This window comes from Centruroides vittatus, unplaced genomic scaffold (genome assembly GCF_030686945.1).
Source record: "Centruroides vittatus isolate TY-2023 unplaced genomic scaffold, ASM3068694v2 contig_747, whole genome shotgun sequence".
Lineage (NCBI taxonomy): Eukaryota > Metazoa > Arthropoda > Arachnida > Scorpiones > Buthidae > Centruroides > Centruroides vittatus.
In genome coordinates, this window is record NW_027122483.1 from 1,190,948 (window position 1) to 1,213,666 (window position 22,719).

General features: G+C 37.3%; 1 protein-coding gene across 3 annotated transcripts; it reads right to left on the reverse strand.

Moving 5' to 3' along the window:
* Nucleotides 1–272: 272 nt before the first annotated feature.
* On the reverse strand, nt 273–22,050 carry LOC136981152 (non-homologous end-joining factor 1-like). 3 transcript variants are annotated; one of them, XM_067277424.1, is made up of 7 exons: nt 21,798–22,050; nt 21,351–21,551; nt 20,301–20,439; nt 20,170–20,231; nt 20,008–20,107; nt 537–649; nt 273–466 (listed from the first exon to the last, which is right to left on the reverse strand). In XM_067277424.1, the coding sequence occupies exons 1-7, from the start codon at nt 21,984–21,986 to the stop codon at nt 383–385; spliced, it is 888 nt and encodes a 295-aa protein (XP_067133525.1). In that variant the 5' UTR covers nt 21,987–22,050; the 3' UTR covers nt 273–382. The 3 variants fall into 3 exon arrangements, with proteins under 3 accessions (XP_067133525.1, XP_067133527.1, XP_067133526.1); XM_067277426.1 differs by lacking the exon at nt 21,351–21,551 and having other exon boundaries at nt 21,924–22,050; XM_067277425.1 differs by lacking the exon at nt 21,351–21,551.
* Between the last annotated feature and the right edge of the window lie 669 nt (nt 22,051–22,719).

Here is a 22,719-nt window from a genome sequence, read left to right on the forward strand (position 1 = left end):
TCTATTTGCATTTTGTGCTCTTCATGTACACAGTTTGTCCTTTCATACTAAATCATGCTATACATGGTCTATAATTTAGCAGTAGATTTTTTTTCCTGTATTGTGTATTGTTTTTGAGAAGGGAGTGCTCCAAATTTTATCACTGGAGGTGCCACAAGTGGTCTCATCTTGTAGCACATAATTTATGTTTATAACTGTAGCCATCTGCATTTGTCAGTTATGTGGATGTGTAAGGATCCTATATATATGTTAAATAACAAGGCCTTATCAAGTCCGATTTTCTTATTTAATGTCATAATTTACAATGAAAATATCTTAAAAATTGTATTGACAAATTCAAGTTTCGAATAGAGAATCCTACAGAACAGACCTATACATAAAATCATAAATTAATTTTCTTCTTTTTTGCTTTAGGTTTTGAATATAATTGCTTTTCCAATTCCTTTCTCCTAGAGATTTCTAAATCCTGAAATATTTAAATTTTTTAATTACACAAAATTATTCTGTTACAAACACATCATATATTTTTTCTTTACCTTTTCTTGTTGTTTCAGTTCTTCTTTCGATTGAGTCGCAGGTTGAGTTTGTGTGGCTAAATCTTCTTCTGCCGTTAACGTTTCTGTTTCGTTTCCATAAAGAGTGGCTTTTGCTTTAAATAAAATGATTCTTGAAAAATTTTTAAAAATCCAGCATGAAATATATTTTAAAAAATTAAAGACTAAATCAATTTGCATATTCATAAGAAGAGAAGAGCCTCAGAAAAAGGTGGACTCTACTTGTGTTAATTGTTTTCGTATGTGAAGGAAGCATCAAAATGATACTTATTAATTTATAGCTTAATTATTTCAATCTTAACAGCATATAAATGTATATAGAGCAATTAAAAGATAAATGATACTTTTTCTTATGTTTATTAAGAAATTAGTGAATTAGCAATCACTAGAATAAGTTTGGTGTTCAATGTTGTATGGCAGAAATCAAGTTGATAATCAATTTTATTTGCATTCTCTCGCTGTAGATTTACTGATGTGATGTTCTAATCTTTAATTCTTAATAATCATATAAAAGGGTGACTCGCAAAGGATGTCCTTTTCATACTCCCAGAGAAATTATATAGGAGGCTGCTTATATAACGACAGGCATTAGTAACAGTACTTCAACAAAACTGTCTACACTGATGGACTGAAAGTTTTGAAAGCAAAGTTTCAGAACTAAACTAGAGAATGATGCATATTATACGATCAAAGGCTCACTGATTATACAGGGTGGGAAAGAAAATCACTCAACACCCCTGCTACAGAATATAGAATGTATATCATGTAACATGCATAACTCTAGCTGTTTTAGTGTAGGTCAATAAAAATCTTTGAGCAATGAATTTCTTGTGAAATTCTGACCCTAAATGATGTGTCTTACGACCCCCTTTCCATTTACAGTTTCAGAATTGCATTCAATATGGCTGCCAGCAAGATGGCAGCTGTGTGTGTAACACATCAATCTGTGTTCCTGACACAAACGAATTAACTTTGGGTACAGTCTATATTCTGTAGCAAGGGTGTTAAGTGACTTGCTTTCCCAATTAAGTAACATTATTGCAAATTTTCATCAATTTCTGTTCATTAGATTTTAAATTATGGAAATTCTTAAAACATATTCTATTTCCATCTTTTTAGTTTCCATCACAACAGTCATTGACCTTCCGTCTGAAAACTTCGAGTAATAAACTAGAAGCTGCTTTCATTCCTTGCCTATTCCTCTGAAGTATTGCATATCATATATTTTTGGAATCAGGACTATCTGTTGATTTCAATTATTGTACTTCATTCCTAGTAAATTGCTTTTGCCATATAGCTACAATATGAATGCATCTGATGACTCACCTTTTCCAGCAGCCCGTATGGCTGCCAATGGAGTAATTTCTGAGCTTAAGGGTTACATAGCTATAAATACTAAATGCAAACTCTCCACTCCGTCATACCGATTTCATTTTCGATTGTATAAATCGCATAATAAAAATATATGAAGATAACACAATCCTCACTATGTTAACTGAGATAAAAGATAAAGTTGAGAAACTCGATGACAAAACTGATAATATCAAGAAAAATGAAATGATCACCCCTACATATAGTGCGGTGTTACAATCTGGAAGGGCTATCCACCCTGTTTCTTTGAATACCCCAGTAAAACCCTCCAAAGACATTCTTTTAATTTACAATAAAGAAGAAAACAAAAACAGTGAAGAAACACGAAAGATCATTCAACAACATATTAACCCATCTAAATTAGGCATTGGAGTCGACAGAATTCGTCGTATTGGCAGGGGAGGTGTTGCAATACATTTACACAACAAAGACGATCTTAACAAGCTGGAAAATTGCATACAGGAAACAATTCCGGAACTGGTTGCTAAGAGACCAAAAAGAAGGAATCCTCACATCGTAATCTACTCCACGCCAGCACATCTATCACGTGAGGAACTCTTAACCCATATATACGAACAAAATTATATATTAAATGAAAATTACTCTGAAAAAGAATTTTGTGACCAATTTAAAATTAAATTTAACATGGGACGGAAAGACGCTCCATATATAAACTGGGCGGTGGAAGTTTCACCACAGTTAAGAAAATATTTACTTATGAAGGGTAAAATAAATCTGCAATGGTCTCGCTGTCATGTAATGGACTTCTGTCCAGTATTACAATGTTTTCGTTGTTGCAAATACGGACACTCAACTAAATATTGTGAGCAAGAAACAATTACCTGTAGCCAATGTGCTGGTGAACACTCGTATCAACAATGTCCCAATAGATCCACAAAACCAAGATGTATTAACTGTCACCACAATAAATACAGCGATATAAACCATAATGCTCGAGACAGCTCCTGTCCAGTTTATCAACGAATAAAAAATACAATAATCGAACGTACTGAATATGGCTTCTAACAACTGCAATTACTTACGTTTTCTACAAATAAATTTGGGGAGAGGAATTTCCTCAACATCTCAACTGGCATCCATCTGTCACAAATACGATGTTATATTTATACAGGAGCCATATTGTATACAGAACTATCCGGCTTGTTTACCCACTCGCTATCCGATTCTAAAAGGTACTGATCTATACCCTTGGGCTATAAATGTCATTGTCAATACTAACCTCTCTATTCTACATCGCATGAGTGTATCAAATGAACACCTTGTATGTAACGAATTATATTTTAATAACAACACCTACATTATTATCAATATTTATTGCCCACAGCATGAGGACATGAATTTAATGATTAATAACATACAGAATATTATTAATAAATTCCAACACGCAAAATTCATCATTGTAGGAGATATCAATGCACACTCTCCTACATGGGGAGGAGACCAGCAAGACAACCGTGGAGAAATTTTTGAGGAATTTCTTGCTTCTAACGATCTACAACTACTAAACAATCCACTTTCACCCCCACTTATGTCTCCAGACATGGTACCACATGGATCGACATTTCAGTTTGCAGTCCTGAATGCATGGCTGAACTCGAGGATTGGAGAGTACACCGTGAAAGTAGCCTTAGCGACCATGCATACATCTCTTTTAATCTAAAAATTAATGATAATAACTACGCAACCACTACAACTAAGGACAGATTCAACATTGCCCTCGCCGATTGGGACAGCATACAAAATTATCTGTTAAATAACATGCTAGCATATGACTTATGACTCCATTGATATAATTGCAGAAGTTCTTGAGCATAACATTCACAAAATTAATTACGCCTGTAATAGGTATATTCCTAAAACCTCTCCTAAACATAGATCTGTCCCTTGGTGGAACAGTTGGCTCTCAGAATTACGTAAAATCAACAACCTTCTAAGGAGGCGATTTCAATCATGCAGAACTGAGCCACACCGAACCAATTTAAAACAGCAATATTACGACCACCAGGCTATCTACAAAAAAGAAATAAAAGATGCCAAGATCTTATCCTGGCGGAAATACTGTAGTGCTGCCTCCTCCAACCCATGGGGATACCTAACAAAATTATGCACTAACAAACTACGCAAACCCCAAATTTTAACTACTGCTGATCCGGGATCAACGAATCAGCTAATAACTGACCGTTGTCTCCTAGATTCCTTAGAACGGCAAATAGATACCTTCTGCATTAATGACAATGCTGAAGAAGATACCCCATGGCAAAGGCAATTAAGACTGGATATAACCCTGTACACCAATAATGATCATTCTCCAGATTTTACGTATGATGAAATAAATAACGCTTTTTGCAGACTCAAAGATGGTAAATCCCCTGGAATTGATGGCATAAACGCCACAATTGCCAAAAACATATGGAGACTTATTCCCTCTCAAATATTGCAACTCTATAATACCTGTTTAAGCTTGGGGATATTTCCAGCCCCATGGAAAATTGCAAAATTAGTACCTGTCCCTAAACCAAATAAGCCTAATGAACTCAGGCCGATCTCATTACTATCAGTCTTCGGTAAAGTCCTTGAGCGACTAATAACAGATCGCTTAACTTGGCATATTGAGAACAAGGCACTCCTTAGCAACATTCAATACGGTTTTAGGCAGCAAATTTCCTCTTCAGATGCTATTTACGATGCCGTACAAAATATCAAAAATCTACTAGATAACCATAAATACGTGCTCGGTGTTAGTTTGGATATATCTAAAGCGTTCGACAGTGCCTGGTGGCCTTTCGTACTCCTTCAACTAAGGAAAACTGCTTGCTCATCAAATATATATCATCTATTTGCAAATTATCTTCATGGTCGCAAAGCCATACTAAAATATGGAACATGCTGTGTGGAACGCAACATTGTACGAGGATGCCCACAGGGATCAGTATGCGGACCTCTGCTATGGAACTTAACTTTTAATGCTTTTTTACAAGAAAACTTTGGATATGACTCAGCTACCGCCTATGCAGATGATGTGCTAATTCTTATTGGTGGGAGATCTCGTGCAGTATTGGAAAAACGTTGCAACGAGATACTCGAAAAAATATATCAATGGGGAAAACAATACAAATTAAACTTTAATCCGAATAAGACTATAGGAATCGTATTCAACAAGCCACGACAACCCAACTTATACCTTCGCAAACCTTCAATCAAAATGAATAATATGCCAATTAAAATTGAAAAAAAGCATTAAATATCTCGGCATATGGATAGATTTTAGACTTAGCTGGGAAGATCATGTCAAATATATTGCTAAGAGAACAACCTTAATCTTTCATGCTTTCTCACAAATTGCTAGGAAAAACTGGGGACTCACATCAGACGCTATAAATATTATTTATAATCAAATTTACATCCCCATTATTACTTACGGTTGCTGTAGTTGGGGTAACGCCATTCATAAAGTTCACCTACATTGAAAATTAATATCTTCACAGAGGAAAGCACTGATTTTAATAACGAGAGCATATAGGACAACTCCTACTTGTAGCTTACAGGTACTAGCTCGAAAACCTCCAATTACAGAGATTATCCAACTCGAATACAATCTACACCAACTGAAAATAGGAACCAATATTTGCACTTCTATCGGTGAAATTAGATTGGAAAACTATGAAAATCATAGTCCAACTGCTGAAAGTCTACCTCCATACATTAACAACCTATTTCGGATTGATCCTCCCACACAACCTGACTTTGAAATTTATACTGATGGTTCTGGAATCGACGAATCTGTGAGAATTGGGGGTTAAGAGTCAAGGCTTAACCCGTAATCCGACGACGGGGGGTGAGTCCCGCTCACGGGGTCAGAGGATGGCAATTTAGGAGGGCAAAAATCGAGTGGGAGGTCGCGGATAAGTCGTTGAGGCGTTGGCGATACACGAGTAATCACTCTCACATAATTAATCAAATAAATTTAATAACAACATTAACTAAGTGGTTACATAAACGAGTGATACAAGGCAAAACGTTGGAAGAGGAGCGTCGGCGTCCGCGACATTCCAGAGATCTAATCCTCTTTCAATTTCCGACTATATGAAGTTAACTTGCGGTCAATTGAGGGGGGGAGAGGTCTTAACTAACTAAAGCTAAATTTACCTCGTTGCTTGTCTTTGTTTCGGGCGTTGGTTGGACGGAGTAGATGGGGTTGACCAGTTCTTGTCAATTGGACAATCAGGCAATCGGGTGTGCACCCTTTTTATACTAATTTCGAGGGGCAAGAACTTTCAAATAGTTGAAGATTAATATGGACACCTGTCAGCTGTGCCGGGTCCATATCCAGCCGTCACGGATTGTTACAGACATATTCTTTGGTCGAATTGTTGACGTTGGTGTCTTGAAGGTGAAATATTATGACATAAATTCCTGTGAATTTGACAGTTCTTTCCTATTAATAATCGTAAGGTTTGACAATAATTTCTCAATTTCGCCGACTGACTCTAGGTTGTTTATATTAACATCGTGTTAATCGACAGACAGTCTATAATCGACAGTCAAAACTTTCTCTTTGGGTTAAATGTCACAGACAAAAGTGATAAATTCAATCCCCGATAGCTTCAACCATGCAATAACGGACACAAAAAAGACGTCAATGCACGACCCTTTGTCACCTCCTTTTGCTGCACGTGGCACATGTCTGCAGACACCTGCACGCTTACTCAAAACCACGTAATATTCATCGACTCTTTCGTCGCTGTAAACTATCTCCCTTTTTCGTTACTAATTACTGGTGTTGTGGGGAGAACGATAGTGAAACAACAAAAAAAAGGGGGCCAGAATATCACATCACTCTTCCCTTTCTCAAAAACCACACTATTTCTTTTAGATTTTAGTGTGTGTTTTTCTCTTCTTATTTTCCGTCCTGGGTTCTCGGCTAACTGCTGGTCTTATAGTTGTCATAAGAGTCACCCACGTGGCGGCGTTGTTTGATTCCGGAGAAGTAGGTATCAATGCGAGCGTCTGGAGGCGAGTAATTCAGTAACAGGAGTTAGCTGTCCGTTTTCAGTACGAAGGGAGAAATCTGATAAAGACCGGATAATCGAAGGGCCGTGCGTTATGGTCTCACATGTTTTTAACTTTCCTCTCTCTCCTCTCCTCAATTGCTGTCTACATATTCAATGATAGGTAACAACTCATACTATTTTAATGTACAGTACTTTATATAATGTTTACTAATACCACATAATCATTTTGATTATTATGAAAAGTTATAAAGAATGTTCATTAAGGAGGACATTCTGGGCTACTAGAGTTTATGCATAGATACATACATACATACATATATATATATATTTCTAGTTGCACGTGACAATGGTTACACATAAGGTGGTGCTGGGAAACCGATACATTAAGGTCCGGGCACCTTATTACACACACAAGAGTATATTAATATTGGTGCACTTGTCTTCCTTGCGGTTCCTTATGCTGGAGCTTTCTGCTGCTTATTCTTCACATTAAGTTACATATCAATGGCGCTTCCCTAGGTCTGTAAACGATTCAACTGAACTTGACAAGTGGAGAATAGGTGGTAAGGTACTGATGAAGATGGGGTAGGTTCTTACAAATGTTAACACGTTCCAAGATGGGGGTTCCATGGATTTCGTAACATCAGTAAAATGGACACAATGAACAATCTTCATAGGTAAGATCAGTCGCTTCAATTAGAGCTTAGGTATTTGGGCTTAGGTATTTAGCTTCGGCATCACGTTCAGTCACAGTTAGTCAGTTACAGAATTGTTCACCAGGTGTTTGAAGCTGTACATACATTACATTGGTGTCGCATTTCACTTTTTCTGTCTGGTACAAGACATTGGGTTCAGGTCCCGTATTTAATTAGGCTTGGGGACTCACTGTAACAATACATGAACTTTAGGCCTGTCTCCAAGCGAGACCCGTGCGGGCAAACCTGTTGTATCTGCCTAGCTACAGTCCTTCCTCGTGGAAATATATGCATCGTCAGGAGGACAAACGTGCGAAGAATCCTCCTTCTAGAGCCTAGGGGAAGGCCTGCAGAGGCGATAAGCGAAACTTATATGCGGACGGATGCTCCACCCTCCGCCCAAAAAAAACTTCTGAATGAGGGAATCCGACAGACCCGCCAATGCCTTCGAGATGGGGATGCTCCTGACCAAAATCACCCTCAAAAAGCGGGGCGATAAAGAGATCTCTTAGACCTAAGGTTAAGATCCAGAGTAACCTCTTACATTGTCATCCCACTCATCATCCCTGTAAAAGCTGCATTACCCTCTTGGTTGCTTTCGGCGTAATTCAGGTCGAGGGAGAATCCGAATCGATTCCGATCAAATGGCGGTCGCTGTTAGCTGGATTCTCCCACTTGAAAGTGATGTTCATTAAATATGCGCTTCATTATGTATTTGCCGAGGGAGTCTATCAAGACACTTCTGAGCGTGTTCTTATCAGTTTTACCCAAACTGTCAACTGATCGGATCCACGAGACACATCGATCTCTCATCAATGCCGCATGTGCATGTTGATGAGGCGGTCCGAAAGGCTGGAGGGTCTTAAGCCCTCGTATCCTTGATCGTCTGTACTTTGGTGATTCCTCCTCGCCCAAAGATGTACAGTACAAAAGGTGAAATAAAGCCATAAGGAAACACGATATTTCACCCAGATTCTCCCTTAATCACCCAAGCCCATCATTCCTTTTTCTCCCAAAAAAAATTTCAGTATTATTGCATCTGTATATATATATATACCTATATATACATACATATACATGCTAATCTACACACCTATACATATATGTACCTTCATACCTGTAATATTATTGGGTAACACCGTGAAAACGGGTATACCGTTACAATATTAGCGAGCGATGCCAGTAGTTACTGTTTTTCAAAATTTTTTTTTTCGTACCTTATCTATAATAATTTAGTTAGACTACTTTCTTCCGGTAATTTTCTGGCATGGTAATCGCTCCAATCAATTGGTCAGGAATCTTATTGTAATTCTATGGTTATTCTATTTTCTTTTCCTGTTGTCCTCTTTTGCCATGTAAAATACAGCCTCTACAATTCCACAAGATGCACCTATTCGTAAGCTCAACTATTGCCGATGGGGTCTCTGCCGATCTTGACATTGTTTACGGGTTATTGACCGGGTAACCCGTTTAGGAGGAGAGGCTGCCCTCTCCTGAGGGTGTTGTTCCAATCGTGTCGAGGGTGATCCATCCTGGTAATTGTCGTCGTCTGGCCCTAAATATGGCTCTAATGTAGCGAATTCTAAAGGGATGTTGTGCGGGTCCGGTATATTACTGCGCTGTGGTTCTCTGCAGGGGATGGGGCCGATTTTGTGACGGAGTAGCTGCATTAGCTGTGCTATAGTGGAGAGTTGCAGGGTACATGCTATGTTAAAAGTAATGGTGTGAGGATTCACCTGCATTTCCTCTTCCGCTAAGAGGCGCCTCCTCCGTTTGCTGGCAAACAAAAGACACGCCTCCTGGAGATTGGCAGGTACTGGTCGAACATTACGTTCCGACGACATCTGAAAAAGGTGTATACACAAAGTGGATTATTACAAAAATTCCTATAACTACATAAGCTATTGCTCTTTGCCTGGTGGCAATTAAAATCGGAACCGTCTTCATCTTTTGGGTAGCGGGGGCAATGATGCGTCAGAAGACTCATCAGACTCCAAATCTGATGCTGAGTCCGGGGAGGAGGACGCTGGAGGTGAAGTGGAAGGGAAACGGATTTCTTCCACGTGTTTGTTTTCTGATTTGGATGATGGGAAGGTGCACAGTAGTTTCGGGGGAAAGGCAGAGTATTCATCTGTTTTATGTGCATCTACGTGCCCTGCCGCCATGTAGCGTCCCATTTGCTGTACCCATTGTTGTTGGACTTCAATTCTGTGTTGGAGCGGAGTGATTACCTCACAGCCAACGGGGAGGACAGCCATAGTCAACGGTAACTTCCATTTATTTTGTTGCGTGCTGTCGATGGCCTCCACCATGCGGAGGAAAGCCACTCTTGCTGTTGCTGGGTCTATTTCTCTGTTCACAGGTGTTCTGTAATCGGACGTTCCCTCGCCTGGATCCATTACCTTGTCTCTCTCTCTCTCTTCCTCTGAATATAGGTTGCACATGGTTAGTATTATATAATTAACAGGCCGACATGGGATCTTATCTTAACTTATACCCTAATATAATTCTATGTATTAGTATAACGTCAAGTATACACTTACAAAACCGACAACAAAAAAAAGTGGTAAGAACAACCGTCACTCTTGTCATGGCTGTTCCCCCTTGAGTTTGGAGTGAATTAGAATCGATAAACCTGTCTATCCCTCTGTCTATGATGGTTAGAGTCGGGTTGAGGATTCGCATTGTGCGAAACCTCGGTATCGATGACGTCTTCTTGAACAGTTTCTCTTTTAACCTTCTGGAGGGGAATATCTTCCATTTTCCCTGGATGTTTCCCGTGGAATGAGTTAGTACATTTTCTTCTCCCAAGGAAATAACGAAGGGTTAATACGACGCAGATGCTGATGATAGCTGTACCAACACAACTAACAATTATTGTTGACATCAGGCTGGAAGGGTTGAAAATGGGCAAGGTGTTTGTTGTTGTCCGTAGTAAATGGTTCAAATCATAGGTCGCTTCTTCGCTAGATCTCTCTGCCAATTTAATGTCCCGACTGAACCTTCAATTCCTCTACAGCATGGGGCCCTTGTAATTGCTTCTGGAGAAGTCGTAACTCTGTTTCATTCAGGTTATGTTCGATAGGCGGTATCACCAAACGTTGAGCTATCTCCTTTTGGATTTTAGATCGCATATGAAAATGGGAAGTAAGGATGATGCCTGGTAAATATCCTATGCATGCATTCGGTAATTTTAGAATTTCCATATTATTTAATTTTTCTATAGTAGAGGTGGCGGTGGAGGATCTCTGCTGTCGGGAGGAACATTTGATAGTTAATAGAAGCGGAGTAGGGGTAGAGTACACCCACGTTCCCCGTTCGTCCACTCTTTTAAAAATCGGGGCATAACTCAAGACAATCTGTCTGGAACAGAGTTCTTTGACCTTCGGGTCGTTTCCGGTGTATAATGAGTATTCGCAACTATATTGCGGTGCTCTTCGTATTGGTACGTCTACTGAGCAAATTGAAAACTGGGCTGTTTTACAAACAGTCAACTCGTGGTGTTGCAATAGCATGAATGATTGTCTATCCATAGACAGAGCTAGTATTGGATACCCGGTTTGGAAATAGGCATATGCCTTTAGCGAAGATATATATGTAGGAAATTTTACAATTTCGTACATGTCGAAATATCCACTCGGGGTTCTTAAGGGTATTTTTGCAAAGATTCTCAACTTTCCGGGCAGAGCTACTGCAATGGTAGTGATCCATTGGTAGTATTTGAAAAGAGTATCTGCGTTGATCGGTTCGATCATTGCATATCCTTCCGGAAGTTGGAGTTGTACTTCTCGGAGAGTGTGTAACATCACTGCTCAGGTTATAAAATAAGAGCTTAATCTTCCCTGTTCTAATATATCTATGGCTTCTCGAATCTCCACGAGCTGCATATGGAATTCCTGTATAGAAAATTCTATCGTTCTAATTACCACTTCGAATGCTAAGTTATATCTATACATGCTTATTAATTCATCGAAGGTTTCTTGTCTTTGAATTAGTACGTTTATCTGCTGTCTATTGGTCTTGCTAATCTTAAAAGTATCATTCAATAGTGTTGCCTGTGATCGTAGCAAATGAACTACACCTTCATTAACCTGTTTTAATTGGGTGATTTTTACGTTCAAATTTTCTGTCTTCAGTGGTAGCGGTACAGAAAAGGAATTTCAGAGCTTTGCCCCCAAAATCAATTAATCCCCTTTTTCTTTTGCCTACCGATTAATGGTTACTAGAGCCTTTAGTTCATAATACTCCTTTTGATAATTGTAAAAGGATGATTTTAACATGTCGAACCCATTAGTAGGTAAAATCCACCTTGATTTATCCTTCTCCCCTGTATTAGTTTTCTGTTCACGTTGTAGAATCATATTGTCCAAGTACACGAGGGAATGGTTTAGAAATCGTATCTGACGCTCGAAGTGTTTGAAGCTGACATCGCTGACCAGAGTCCAATGGCTAGACGTCATCAAAAAGTTTCCCTGATGAATGAAAATGATTCCTTTTTTGAATTCTAACGTTTTGTCTGGAGGTTTCTGCGAATTAAGGCTGAATAGGTGAACGAGGAAGATGATCCTTGCGTATATTGATCTCAGCATTACCGTGTTTAAATTTATTGTTCGACATTGAAGTGTTCTGAAAAATTAGCTTGGGTTAGAATCGGGTACAAGGGAAAGGAAGGTTAATATAACATAAATCTAAGGGGAAGTCGGTCGGCTGGTGGCGGGAGTAATAAATCTCTGATTACGACTTCGACTTGGTCGGGACATTATCCACGGTTGGTCCGATATATGACCTTGACTCCTAAGTGCGTATGGAGGCGCGATTTCCAGTGCATCGTTCTCCTCTGCGCTTTCGTCGGCTGTTTCTAGGTCAAACTCTCTTTCGTCCTCTCTTTCCTGTTCTGACCGTTCTTCCGGTTGCGGAGTAGAGATGGAATTTAAAATAAACTCGTCCCAGGGGTCGATTGGAGTTATTTCCTCATTTGTTGGTGCGGTTTCTTTGTCTTTCCTTACACTATCCCTTGTGTCGATGGTTATCTCGTCACTGATTTCAAACTCGTCTCTAGTGACAAAGGGTTTAAGTCAGTCAGCATGTACTCGTAATGTTCTTTTGGTCCTTAGATCTTCAATCTGGAAATTGACAGGGCTGAATACTCCTATTATTTGGTATGGACCAGACCATCTGGGTGCTAGCTTCTGTTTTATTCCTTGCGGGACTACGACCTCTTTTAACAGAACTCTATCCCCTAATTGATAGTGAGGCGGCTTATTTTGTTTTCGTTGTCTTTCTTGTCGTTCTTTCGCCGCTTGTTCGGCACAATATTGGGCTGTTCGATGAGCGTTTATCATTCTTTGTCCTAACTCTGATGCGTAGTTATTCTCTACGTCGTAAGAGATTGTGGCTGGATTGGAAACCATTTGAAAGGGGTATGATGGGTCTCTTCTGTATAAGAGATAGAACGGACTTTCGTTAGTAGACGCGTGTACGAAAGTGTTGTATGCAAACAGGGCATAGGGAATCCACTTGTCCCAGTCTCTTTGATCTTTAGCCACGTAATGAGATAAGATATCAATAAGAGTTTTATTGAACCATTCCACGACTCCGTTACATGCCGGGTGATAGGCTGTTGTAAGTAATCATTTAATTTGGAGCAAGTCGCATACTTCTTTGAACATTTTAGAGATTAAGTTTCGTCCTCGGTCGGTCAATAATTGAGTCGGGGTTGAATGTCTTAGTATAATATTTGTAACGAAGGCTTTGGCAATCTTTTTGCTGCTGACCTCTTGCAACGGGATGGCTTCTGCATATCGACTGAAGTGGTCGACAAAGACTAAAATATATTTATTCCCCTTTGTGGTGATGGGTAACGGTCCTACAATATCCATCGCTGTCTGTTCAAACAAATAAGTCAACGGTGAAAACAACTGCAATTTCGCCTGCGTTTTTTGCCCTTGTCTCCGATGTTTCGCGCAGTTCTGACAACTCTGACAATATTCCTTTATTTCTCTTTTCATTTCTGGCCAATAAAACAGTTTTTCTATTTTGTTTTGCATCTTCATTTCTCCCAAATGGCCGGCAATAGGATTGTCGTGGAAGGTATACATAATGTATTCCTTCAGACTAGTAGGAATGACTATTTGTTCCCACCAATTTGTTTGTTGTTTATTTATTCCTTTATGACATAAAACGTCTTCTTCGTTCAAATAAAATTTATCTAGTTCTAAATTGTTAAGCTTTCCAGAGGCATTCTCATCCTTTAACGCTTGGACCACAGTTTTCCATCGCGCATCTTGTTGTTGTAACTTACCTATTTGCACCATCGAAAAGATAGGTTCTACTTCTTTTATTTATCTAATCGGGATGCAACTTAATGTGTCTGTGTTGAGATGAGCATTTCCAGCCTTATGAATAATCTCGAAGTCAAACTCTTGGAGGAAGATAATTCATCTAGACAATCTAGAGTTCATAGTTGAGTCCTTACAATTGATTAGCCATCGGAGGGGTCGATGATCCGTAATTATAGTGAATTTTCGGCCGTACAAGTAAGGCTTAAAGTATCGTACAGCCCACACTGTAGCTAGGCATTCTTTTTCTGTCGTACTATAATTTAATTCAGGTTTTCTTAATAAACGACTTGCGTAAGCAATCGGTTTCTCCTTTCCATTTTCTTCTTGTGATAGCACTGCCCCAAGAGCTGAATTCGACGCATCGGTAGCCAAGATAAACAGTTTCGTAAAATCCAGTGATTTTAATAAAGGGGCGGAGGTGATAATTCTCTTCAATTCATCAAAACTTTCTTGTTGTTTTTGACCCCATTCGAAGGTCGAATCCTTTTTTAGCAGATCAGTGAGAGGCTTAGCAATTTTTGTATATGAGTCTACGTGTCTCCTATAATACCCTGTTAGTCCTAAGAAGGCTCTAATAGGTTTATATAGGTTTGGGAAAATCTAGAACGCATTGGATTTTGTCTGGATCGGGTTTTATTCCTTTTGCGGATATTTCACGGCCTAAAAATTTTATTTGGCGTTGAAAAAAATGACATTTTTTTGGCTTTTACTTAATACCTGCAGTAGCTAAACTTGCTTGAATACCTGTTCTAAGCGTTCAAGATGGCTGGGGAGGTCTGGACTGAACGTTAGTATATCGTCCATGTAAACTAGGCATGTTTTGCCCTTAAGCCCATGTAACACGAAGTCCATTGTCCTTTCAAAAACCACGGCTGAGGTTCTCAGACCCATTGGAATTTTATTCCATTGGTAATGACCATCAGGCGTAGAAAAGGCGATCTTCTCTTTATCGCCCACGCTTAATTGCCAGAACCCCGAAAGTGTATCCATAGTGGAGAAATATTTTGCCTCTCCCATTAGACTAAGAGACTCCTGTACTAAAGGAAGCGGATACGGATCGACCTTAGTTATTTTATTTAGCTTCCTATAGTCTATTACCAAGCGTTGCCCCCCACATTTCTTCCTTACTAGCAGAGCTGCTGAACTCCAAGGGGAGGTCGAGTGTTCTATAATGTTATGTTCTAATAATCCATCAATTATTTCATTTAGTTGCTGTCTCTGTGCGTAAGGGATTCTATATGGAGGGGAGTAGATGGGAGTTGCATCGCCCGTGTTGATCTCATGTTGTACTATGTCGCAATATCCTAAATCGTAATCGTTAAGTGCAAAAACATGTCTATATTTATATAATAGCATCTCTAATGCTTTCCTTTCATCTGTATTAATCCCTGTCCAATCAAAAAGTTGGCTGAACTCCTTTTTGGATAGTTCAGCAGTCGCTCCCTCATTAATACTTTTGGGAGGCGCGTCTTCTTCGATAGCTTCTAAAAATGCACCTACTTTCGTGCCCTTATTTAATTTGACCGTCTTATCAGTAGTATTGCAAAGTCTGATGGGAACTTGTCCCTTTTTATTGGGAGAAACTAAAAGATCAACTCCCGAAACTCCTTCCTGATTTAAAGGGACGGTTTCTATTACTCCTATCCTAATATTTCTATTAACTCTGGAAATTTTGGCAGTAACTATACTTTCAGCCCTTGGAGGTAATGTACATGTTTCTAACAAAATAACCTCACTCTCTTCCTTCGCCTTCTCTGACTGCAATTTCGGTCGTTTTTTGTTTTGGATCTCGTTACTGTGGGGTGGTGTGGCCCCTGTGGGTTGACTTACTTCCGATCTGTTTCTTTTCCGATTGTTTTGTTTTGTCGCTTGTACTTTCCCTTTTGGGGAAATTGGTTCATTCCCGATACTGCATGCAAACCTATTTTCATCGAGAAAAGGTACTATAGTTCGCGGGGGTATAGTCATTCTCCCGTTTCGGAAGTCAAGGAGGCATCCCTTTTCTAAAATCATATCCCTACCGACTATCCATCACACGGATAGGTGATGTCTTTATTTTTCCGGTTACTTGATAACATGTGATTAGGCAGACAAGGTTAGGCAGAGGCTTCAGCAATCACTCAATGAGGCTCATCAACAACTAGATTCAGCTGCTGCCATCGGACTCTTCCTCTGCAGCTGGCAGCCTATCCATCACACGATCTCATTGTACTACCCGTGGCTGTACTACTTACACTACAGTCTGTCTCCTGCTTGCCTGTTACGTTGCATTTCTTATATCACCATCAGTAATACTGTTTAGCATGTAAATTTTTGCACATATTTGTTAATTGGCTTTCTTCTCTCACCACATTGTAATACTTTCCTTTTAGTTAGTATATCTTATCTTATCTTATATACATTCTGCAATACTGTTCAACTTGTATATAATTGTACATACTAGTCATTAGGTTTTTACTTTTGCCACCTCATTGTGACACTTCGTCTTCTTCTTCTTCTTTTTTTTGTCATTATTTTTATTATTATTGTTGTTGTTGTTATTATTATTATTATTATTATTATTTTGTTTCATATTTTATTTCTCACATTCATTTGTAACTTTATATATATCTGTAATTCCAATTTATGTATTCTGTATTGAACCCTGGTAGTGCTAATTGCGGAGCCAGGATGTACATTAATTTGTACCTTTTAATAAAACTGAGTACTGAGTACTGACTTGCTTTCCCACCCTGTACATTATCAATAATATACATATGAAAGTGTATCATTCATTCAGAATTGCCTTATTTATATATATCCTCCAGATATGTCAGTATGCAATGATGTGTGTATCATGTAGGCAGAATGTAAAATGAAAATACTAACATTTATATTCAGCAGCATAATTAGTATTAATTTTTAGAAACGAGTTATAACATAATGAAATATAAACTGCATAAATATCTTACAACCAAAAATTTTGGTGGTAAGTTATAGGACTAGATACACTAAAAGTTTTGAAACTAGGCAGGATTATTTCTACAGTATGATTGAGAGGGGTTGAGAATCTGTCTTCACTGATGCAATTGAATCAGTACAACCCATGGAAAGTAAGGATCTTTACTGCAGATAGTGTGACAACATAAATTGGCAACTCCCACACTTCAAAGATTGCTCACAACAGGTATTGTATCTTCAAAGGAAACTCTGCATTCCTCTCAAATATCTCAAGCATCTCCCGAACCATATCTGCCATTGTAAGAAGTCTGGCTAACATTGTTTCCTGCTTGTCCACTAGTGTCTCAAACAACACAATTCAGAGACCTTCTGACAGTTTGTAACAATTCAGGATTATGTCAGCAAACACAGGTTTCTATTCAAAAGTTACTCCATTTCAACTCCTCTATATGCACCTGAAGTTTGAGACTAACTTTTTGAGTCACCCTGTATATATAGGGAATTTAATCATCACAATATTACTGGTTTTTAAAAAACAATAATCTCTAAAAAATTTGTAAAAATTTCTTAAAAATAAACGAGTTTCAAAAATTAACTCTTTTTTATCCGATTTCGAAAGAGCCAAGAACTGAGATGGACACTGTGAAATTAATAAATTGTGAAATTGTGAAATTGTGAAATTTATTTGTGAAATGCATTTGGATAATTTGAATAACAACGTATGGATAATGAACAATAAAGTAAGGAATATTTATTAATTTCACAGTGTCCATCTCAGTTCTTGGCTCTTTCGAAATCGGATAAAAAAGAGTTAATTTTTGAAACTCGTTTATTTTTAAGAAATTTTTACAAATTTTTTAGAGATTATTGTTTTTTAAATATACAATAACCGATCCCATTGCTTGATATTTGTTTAAATATTACTGATGTTGAATTCAATAAATAAGTAAGCATTTACCTATAACCAGCATTAATTCTCTTTTAAATGAATATTTTCTTCCATCTTTAATGGTCATCATCAGGTTTCTAAGCTTTGGAATGTTTGTAAAAGAATGCACCTTCCAAAAATTTTAAAAATTGCACATCTCAAAGATACGTGCATGCTCGATGTAACTCTTTAAAAAACGAGTCTTCAATCTGCCTTCCTATTTTAAAAATTTGATGTTTATATAAATTATAAAGATAAACTTGATGACGATCTATTTTATGTCAAAATACACACTCTGTACAGCTGCCAACGAGTCCATTTCTTTAAAATTGACGGTTGTTCCCCTCTTAAATGCTTTAAATATCTCCAGTTGTTCGAGATATTTTAGGCTGGCCTGGTCATCACACCGCTGTACTATTATGCATTATTAAAGTCCACCCTGACGTCGTTATCAATGGCGTAAGAAGCCAATGCTGTAGTGGAAAGACCTTTTTGAATGGAGTATTTATGTTCCTTGATCCTTGTTTTAAGACATTATTAAGATATTATTTCAATCCAATCAGTTCTTATTGTTTCTTAAACAAGAGAAAACCATTGGAGATCTCCCGTAACCAATCCTATTACTCGTAAAGCAGGCTATTTGTTTGTGGGTGTTGGTAAGGATCTTGATGTAAGTAATATGTAAAAAGGACTCGTCTCCTGAAAGTGCTGTTTTCGCAGGTTGTTCCTGACGTGCGACCAGATCATTAATTAGGTGTGCAGGGTAACCATGCTGCCTAGCTATACTTGAAATATACTCCAGTTCCATTCTGTCATTGAACAATGGGTGTAAGCCCTCTTACTAGGACCTTAAAAGCAGAGATCTTGTAACCAAAAGGATCATGAGATTTTGCATGGATAAAAAGTGGAGCATACGAGATCTTACCCAATACCTTAGTTCTTAATCAGCCATGTTGTAACGTGATATCTATATCGAGAAAGTGTACGTTGGTGGATCTTTATTGTTCCGCCTGCAACAAGAGGCCATAAGCGTTATCATTGAAGCTTTGATGAATGCTGACAAGTTTGGTTTTTTTCTCCAAATAATCAACACGTCATCCACATATCTAGCATACAACTTAATGTCATTGCTTATGCCAGGTAAGTGCTTGAGTCACCTGACCACCAATTCACAAAGCGTTCCTGAGATGGGACTACCCATAGGTACCCCTCTACTTTGAAGGAAAGTATCTCCTACAAATACGAAAAAGGCCAAGTGACATATAAGATGTGCTAACTCTAAAATGTTGGAGATATGTCTGGAAGAGTCGTTGATGTTATGAATGAGGAAGTCCCATATTTTTGGAAGATGCATTCTTTTACAAACATTCCAAACATAAAAACCTGATGATGACCATTAAAGACAGAAAACGTTCGTTTAAAAGAGAATTAATGCTGGTTATAGGTAACTGCTTATTTATTTATATAGGAAATTGATGCTATAGTTTTGGTAGTTAAAGGTTCAGGAAGTGAGAATAAGGAGACCATCTCAGGTCATATATCGAGTGGGGTAAAATTCGTGGAAAATTTTAGTTACTATTGTCATTTACAATTGTTTTTAGAAAACCACTCCACCCTTAAAAATAAACCTTTTTGCCTTTTTATAATAATTAATAATGTAAAAATTAGAAAATATCTTGCAACAGATGGTGCCCCACCAGCTCTTGTTTTTATCACTAGCAATGGCAGTCATTTGAACTTACTTTTCTGTGACATAAAGATTCATTATACACGTATTGATAAATAAATCAAGCGTGTCATTACAAATGTATATCCTACGATCATCTCTCCAGCATTGTTTAGTCATTATGTACTTAATTCATTGGTCAAGGTGATTTAGTGTCAGCCTATTGCTCTGGGGACTTAAGACAGAATCCTGGAAACAGGAAGTTTTGTTTTGGATATGTCAGACTCCATCCCTTGTGTGGATTTGGTCAAACCCACAATGGGTATGGAATGAAAGCAGTTTTACTGTCCATAGGACAAACATTAAAAATAAAGGAAAAGTATTAAAGCAAAGATCATCATGTGTTAAAGTAATGCAATAATACAATAATTAAAATTTTAATTCCTTTAAAGGATTATATAAAACACACATTCACATACCTTCAACTCTATTAAAGGCAGAAACCACCGACGTATACAAATCATTGTTTTCTTCATTAAATATTCTTATAAAAGATTCTTCTATAGTTCTAGCTAATACCTAATTATAAGATATTATAAGATTAATGCTAAAAATTTCAGAAAAGTATAGCCAAAAATTACCTCTGTATTATTTCTTTCTTGAAAAAACTGACGAGAATTAAATGGTTTCGTCTCCAAATATTCTAAAAGAGAACAATATTGTAAATCAAAATAAATTTTAATTCTGTAATAAATAGTAAATACAGTTATACTTCTAGATACTTTGGCTTCTTGGTCTTTATAATCTTCAATTTCTAGATCTTTTTTCTCTATAATGGATAGAAGACAAGCTTGTCTTTGTTGTAATTCTGCAATCATTCCTAGACACGGAATCAATAAGTGATCTTTCATCTGTATAAATAAATAAATAAATAAAGTCAATTTTCTTATATTGTATACCTATATAAATACAGGAAGCCTAAAACACATTTAATCTTAAAATATCCCAATTTCTAGGCAACTGTCTACACATCTACAGCATAAATAATGGTAAAACTGCAGCTCTGAATTTGGTTTGGTTGGAAAGTTATCAAAGCCGTTGACCATTTGCATAGAAGTAAAAAATTCAAAAGAAACGAAGTGACCTTCGTGTGGTGTAGCTCCCGAAACCTGGAAGTTCAAAGATCCTCGAAAATGGGGTAGATTTAAAAGTGAAAAAAATCCAGAATTATTTTGCAAAACAATGCTAGAAATCAACTGGTTTCCCTTTACTAGACAGATAAAAGCTCATAAAACACAAGAAATGTCATTGTACCAGCTACTTCCATGGTATATATATACCGAGTAGCCAAACCTGCCACAATAGGAGCTATATACTGCCTATCAAAAATACACGAGACACATACATTCTCTATTTATATTATGTATAGATAAAATACCGTAGTTATCACTGTTCTATAGTAAATATCACTATTACTTTACTAGGTAAACAATCATTTAACTTTTTTTGACTTTTACGAATGTACCCTAAGCTTTCAGTTGCACGTTCGAGGTTACGTTATGCTTACAATCCCCGTGTATATTACAATATGTAATAGTCAAAAAACTTACAAAAATTTTATGAGTAAGTAGTATTATCAAGTTTATAAGAAAAAAACTGTATACGGAGCCGCAATAATATACTACACCAGTATATCTCACAGAGGGTCGCATACGGATCGTTGGTTCCTTTGTTCTCCTACTACGTCTCCGACGAGGTGCCAACCGCCTCGTTCAAAGCTGCAATTTTACTTAAATAAAAATTAAGTTTAACGAAATCAAACCCGTATATTCTCATTCTCCTTTAAAGCGAACGTCCACAAGAAGGGTATTCCGGCCAGCAGAGTCTCCGTCTTGATTAAGTATTCGTCATTCTCCCTCGTTACACAAAGATTTTGCGAATCTCCATTTTCTAATCCCTCTAAAGCTTTCTTTAGTTGTAACAGAATCCTACTTAATGACATTTCTAGTCCAGCATTCATTTCCTGTGCATCAAATCCTTAATCTTTAATTAAACTAGTAAATCCTTAAGTTTATTTTTAAAGATTTAGAGGTTTGTTATTCTTTAGTTGAAATAATAATAATTAAAAGCTTTAGCATTATTAAGTCTATAAACATTACAGATTTAAATGAAAGTGACATTTTTATTGCATTGATAAAGGAAATTGACATAAAATGAGCCAATCAGCTGATTGTTTACTAGAATTTTCATTTTATACGTCAAAACTCACCGAAAATTTCCTCTCGATTTCTAAACCGGATAAATATTCATAATAAATGCTGTTCAAATCAGTCAATAATATACAGTAACAGCTGGAATCGGTTAATATTTTATAAAGTAATTGCTGATTATTTACTGTTAATAAGCTCCAAGGTTGCGATTTAATATCTGTCAATACTTTTTTTAGATTTTCCGCCATAATCTACAAAACGCAACTTAAATACTCTTAAATTCCCGACCTCCTTCCACCATGCTTTGTTAACTTTTCGTGCTTATCGTTAGATGGCGGGGTTTTCGAAATGAAAGAGAAAATGTTGCCGGTCTAGAAAGAAAGAATTCGTATTCTATACGAACCTAATTCGAGGATGTTGTATACAATTCAATGCGATTTACACTTTATATTTTATTAAACACAATTTAAATTTTAACATTACGTTTTTGCAGTCGATAACACGGCTATTATCCAAAGTTTTAAATTAATATATTTTATTACAATATATATATATATATATACATATTTTTTAAATTAGTTTAGACTGACGTTTTTACTCTGTGAGGCATGATCTGTTTTCATTTCTGCGTAGCTTTAACCAGACTCACAATGGGAATTGCCGGATAATGAGGGAGGTTTCTGACTCAAATTCAAACCCGGGTACCCAGAGCAGTAAACTATGTGATTGTTTTGCTCCGTTAAATCAGTTTGATACCATTTTAAAACTTTCCTATACTTTTAAAACATAATAATAACATCAAACTGGCATTATCCAAATGACCTCAAGCTGTTAATGAGGGTATGTCCCACTCTAAATAAGTAATATTGTATTTTGAATAATAAATACTCATTCTGGGTTCGGCCATGCTTTCAATAGTGACAACTGAATGGTGAGAAATGGGACTTCCCGTATCCAGAATAGATCATACATGAAAAATTA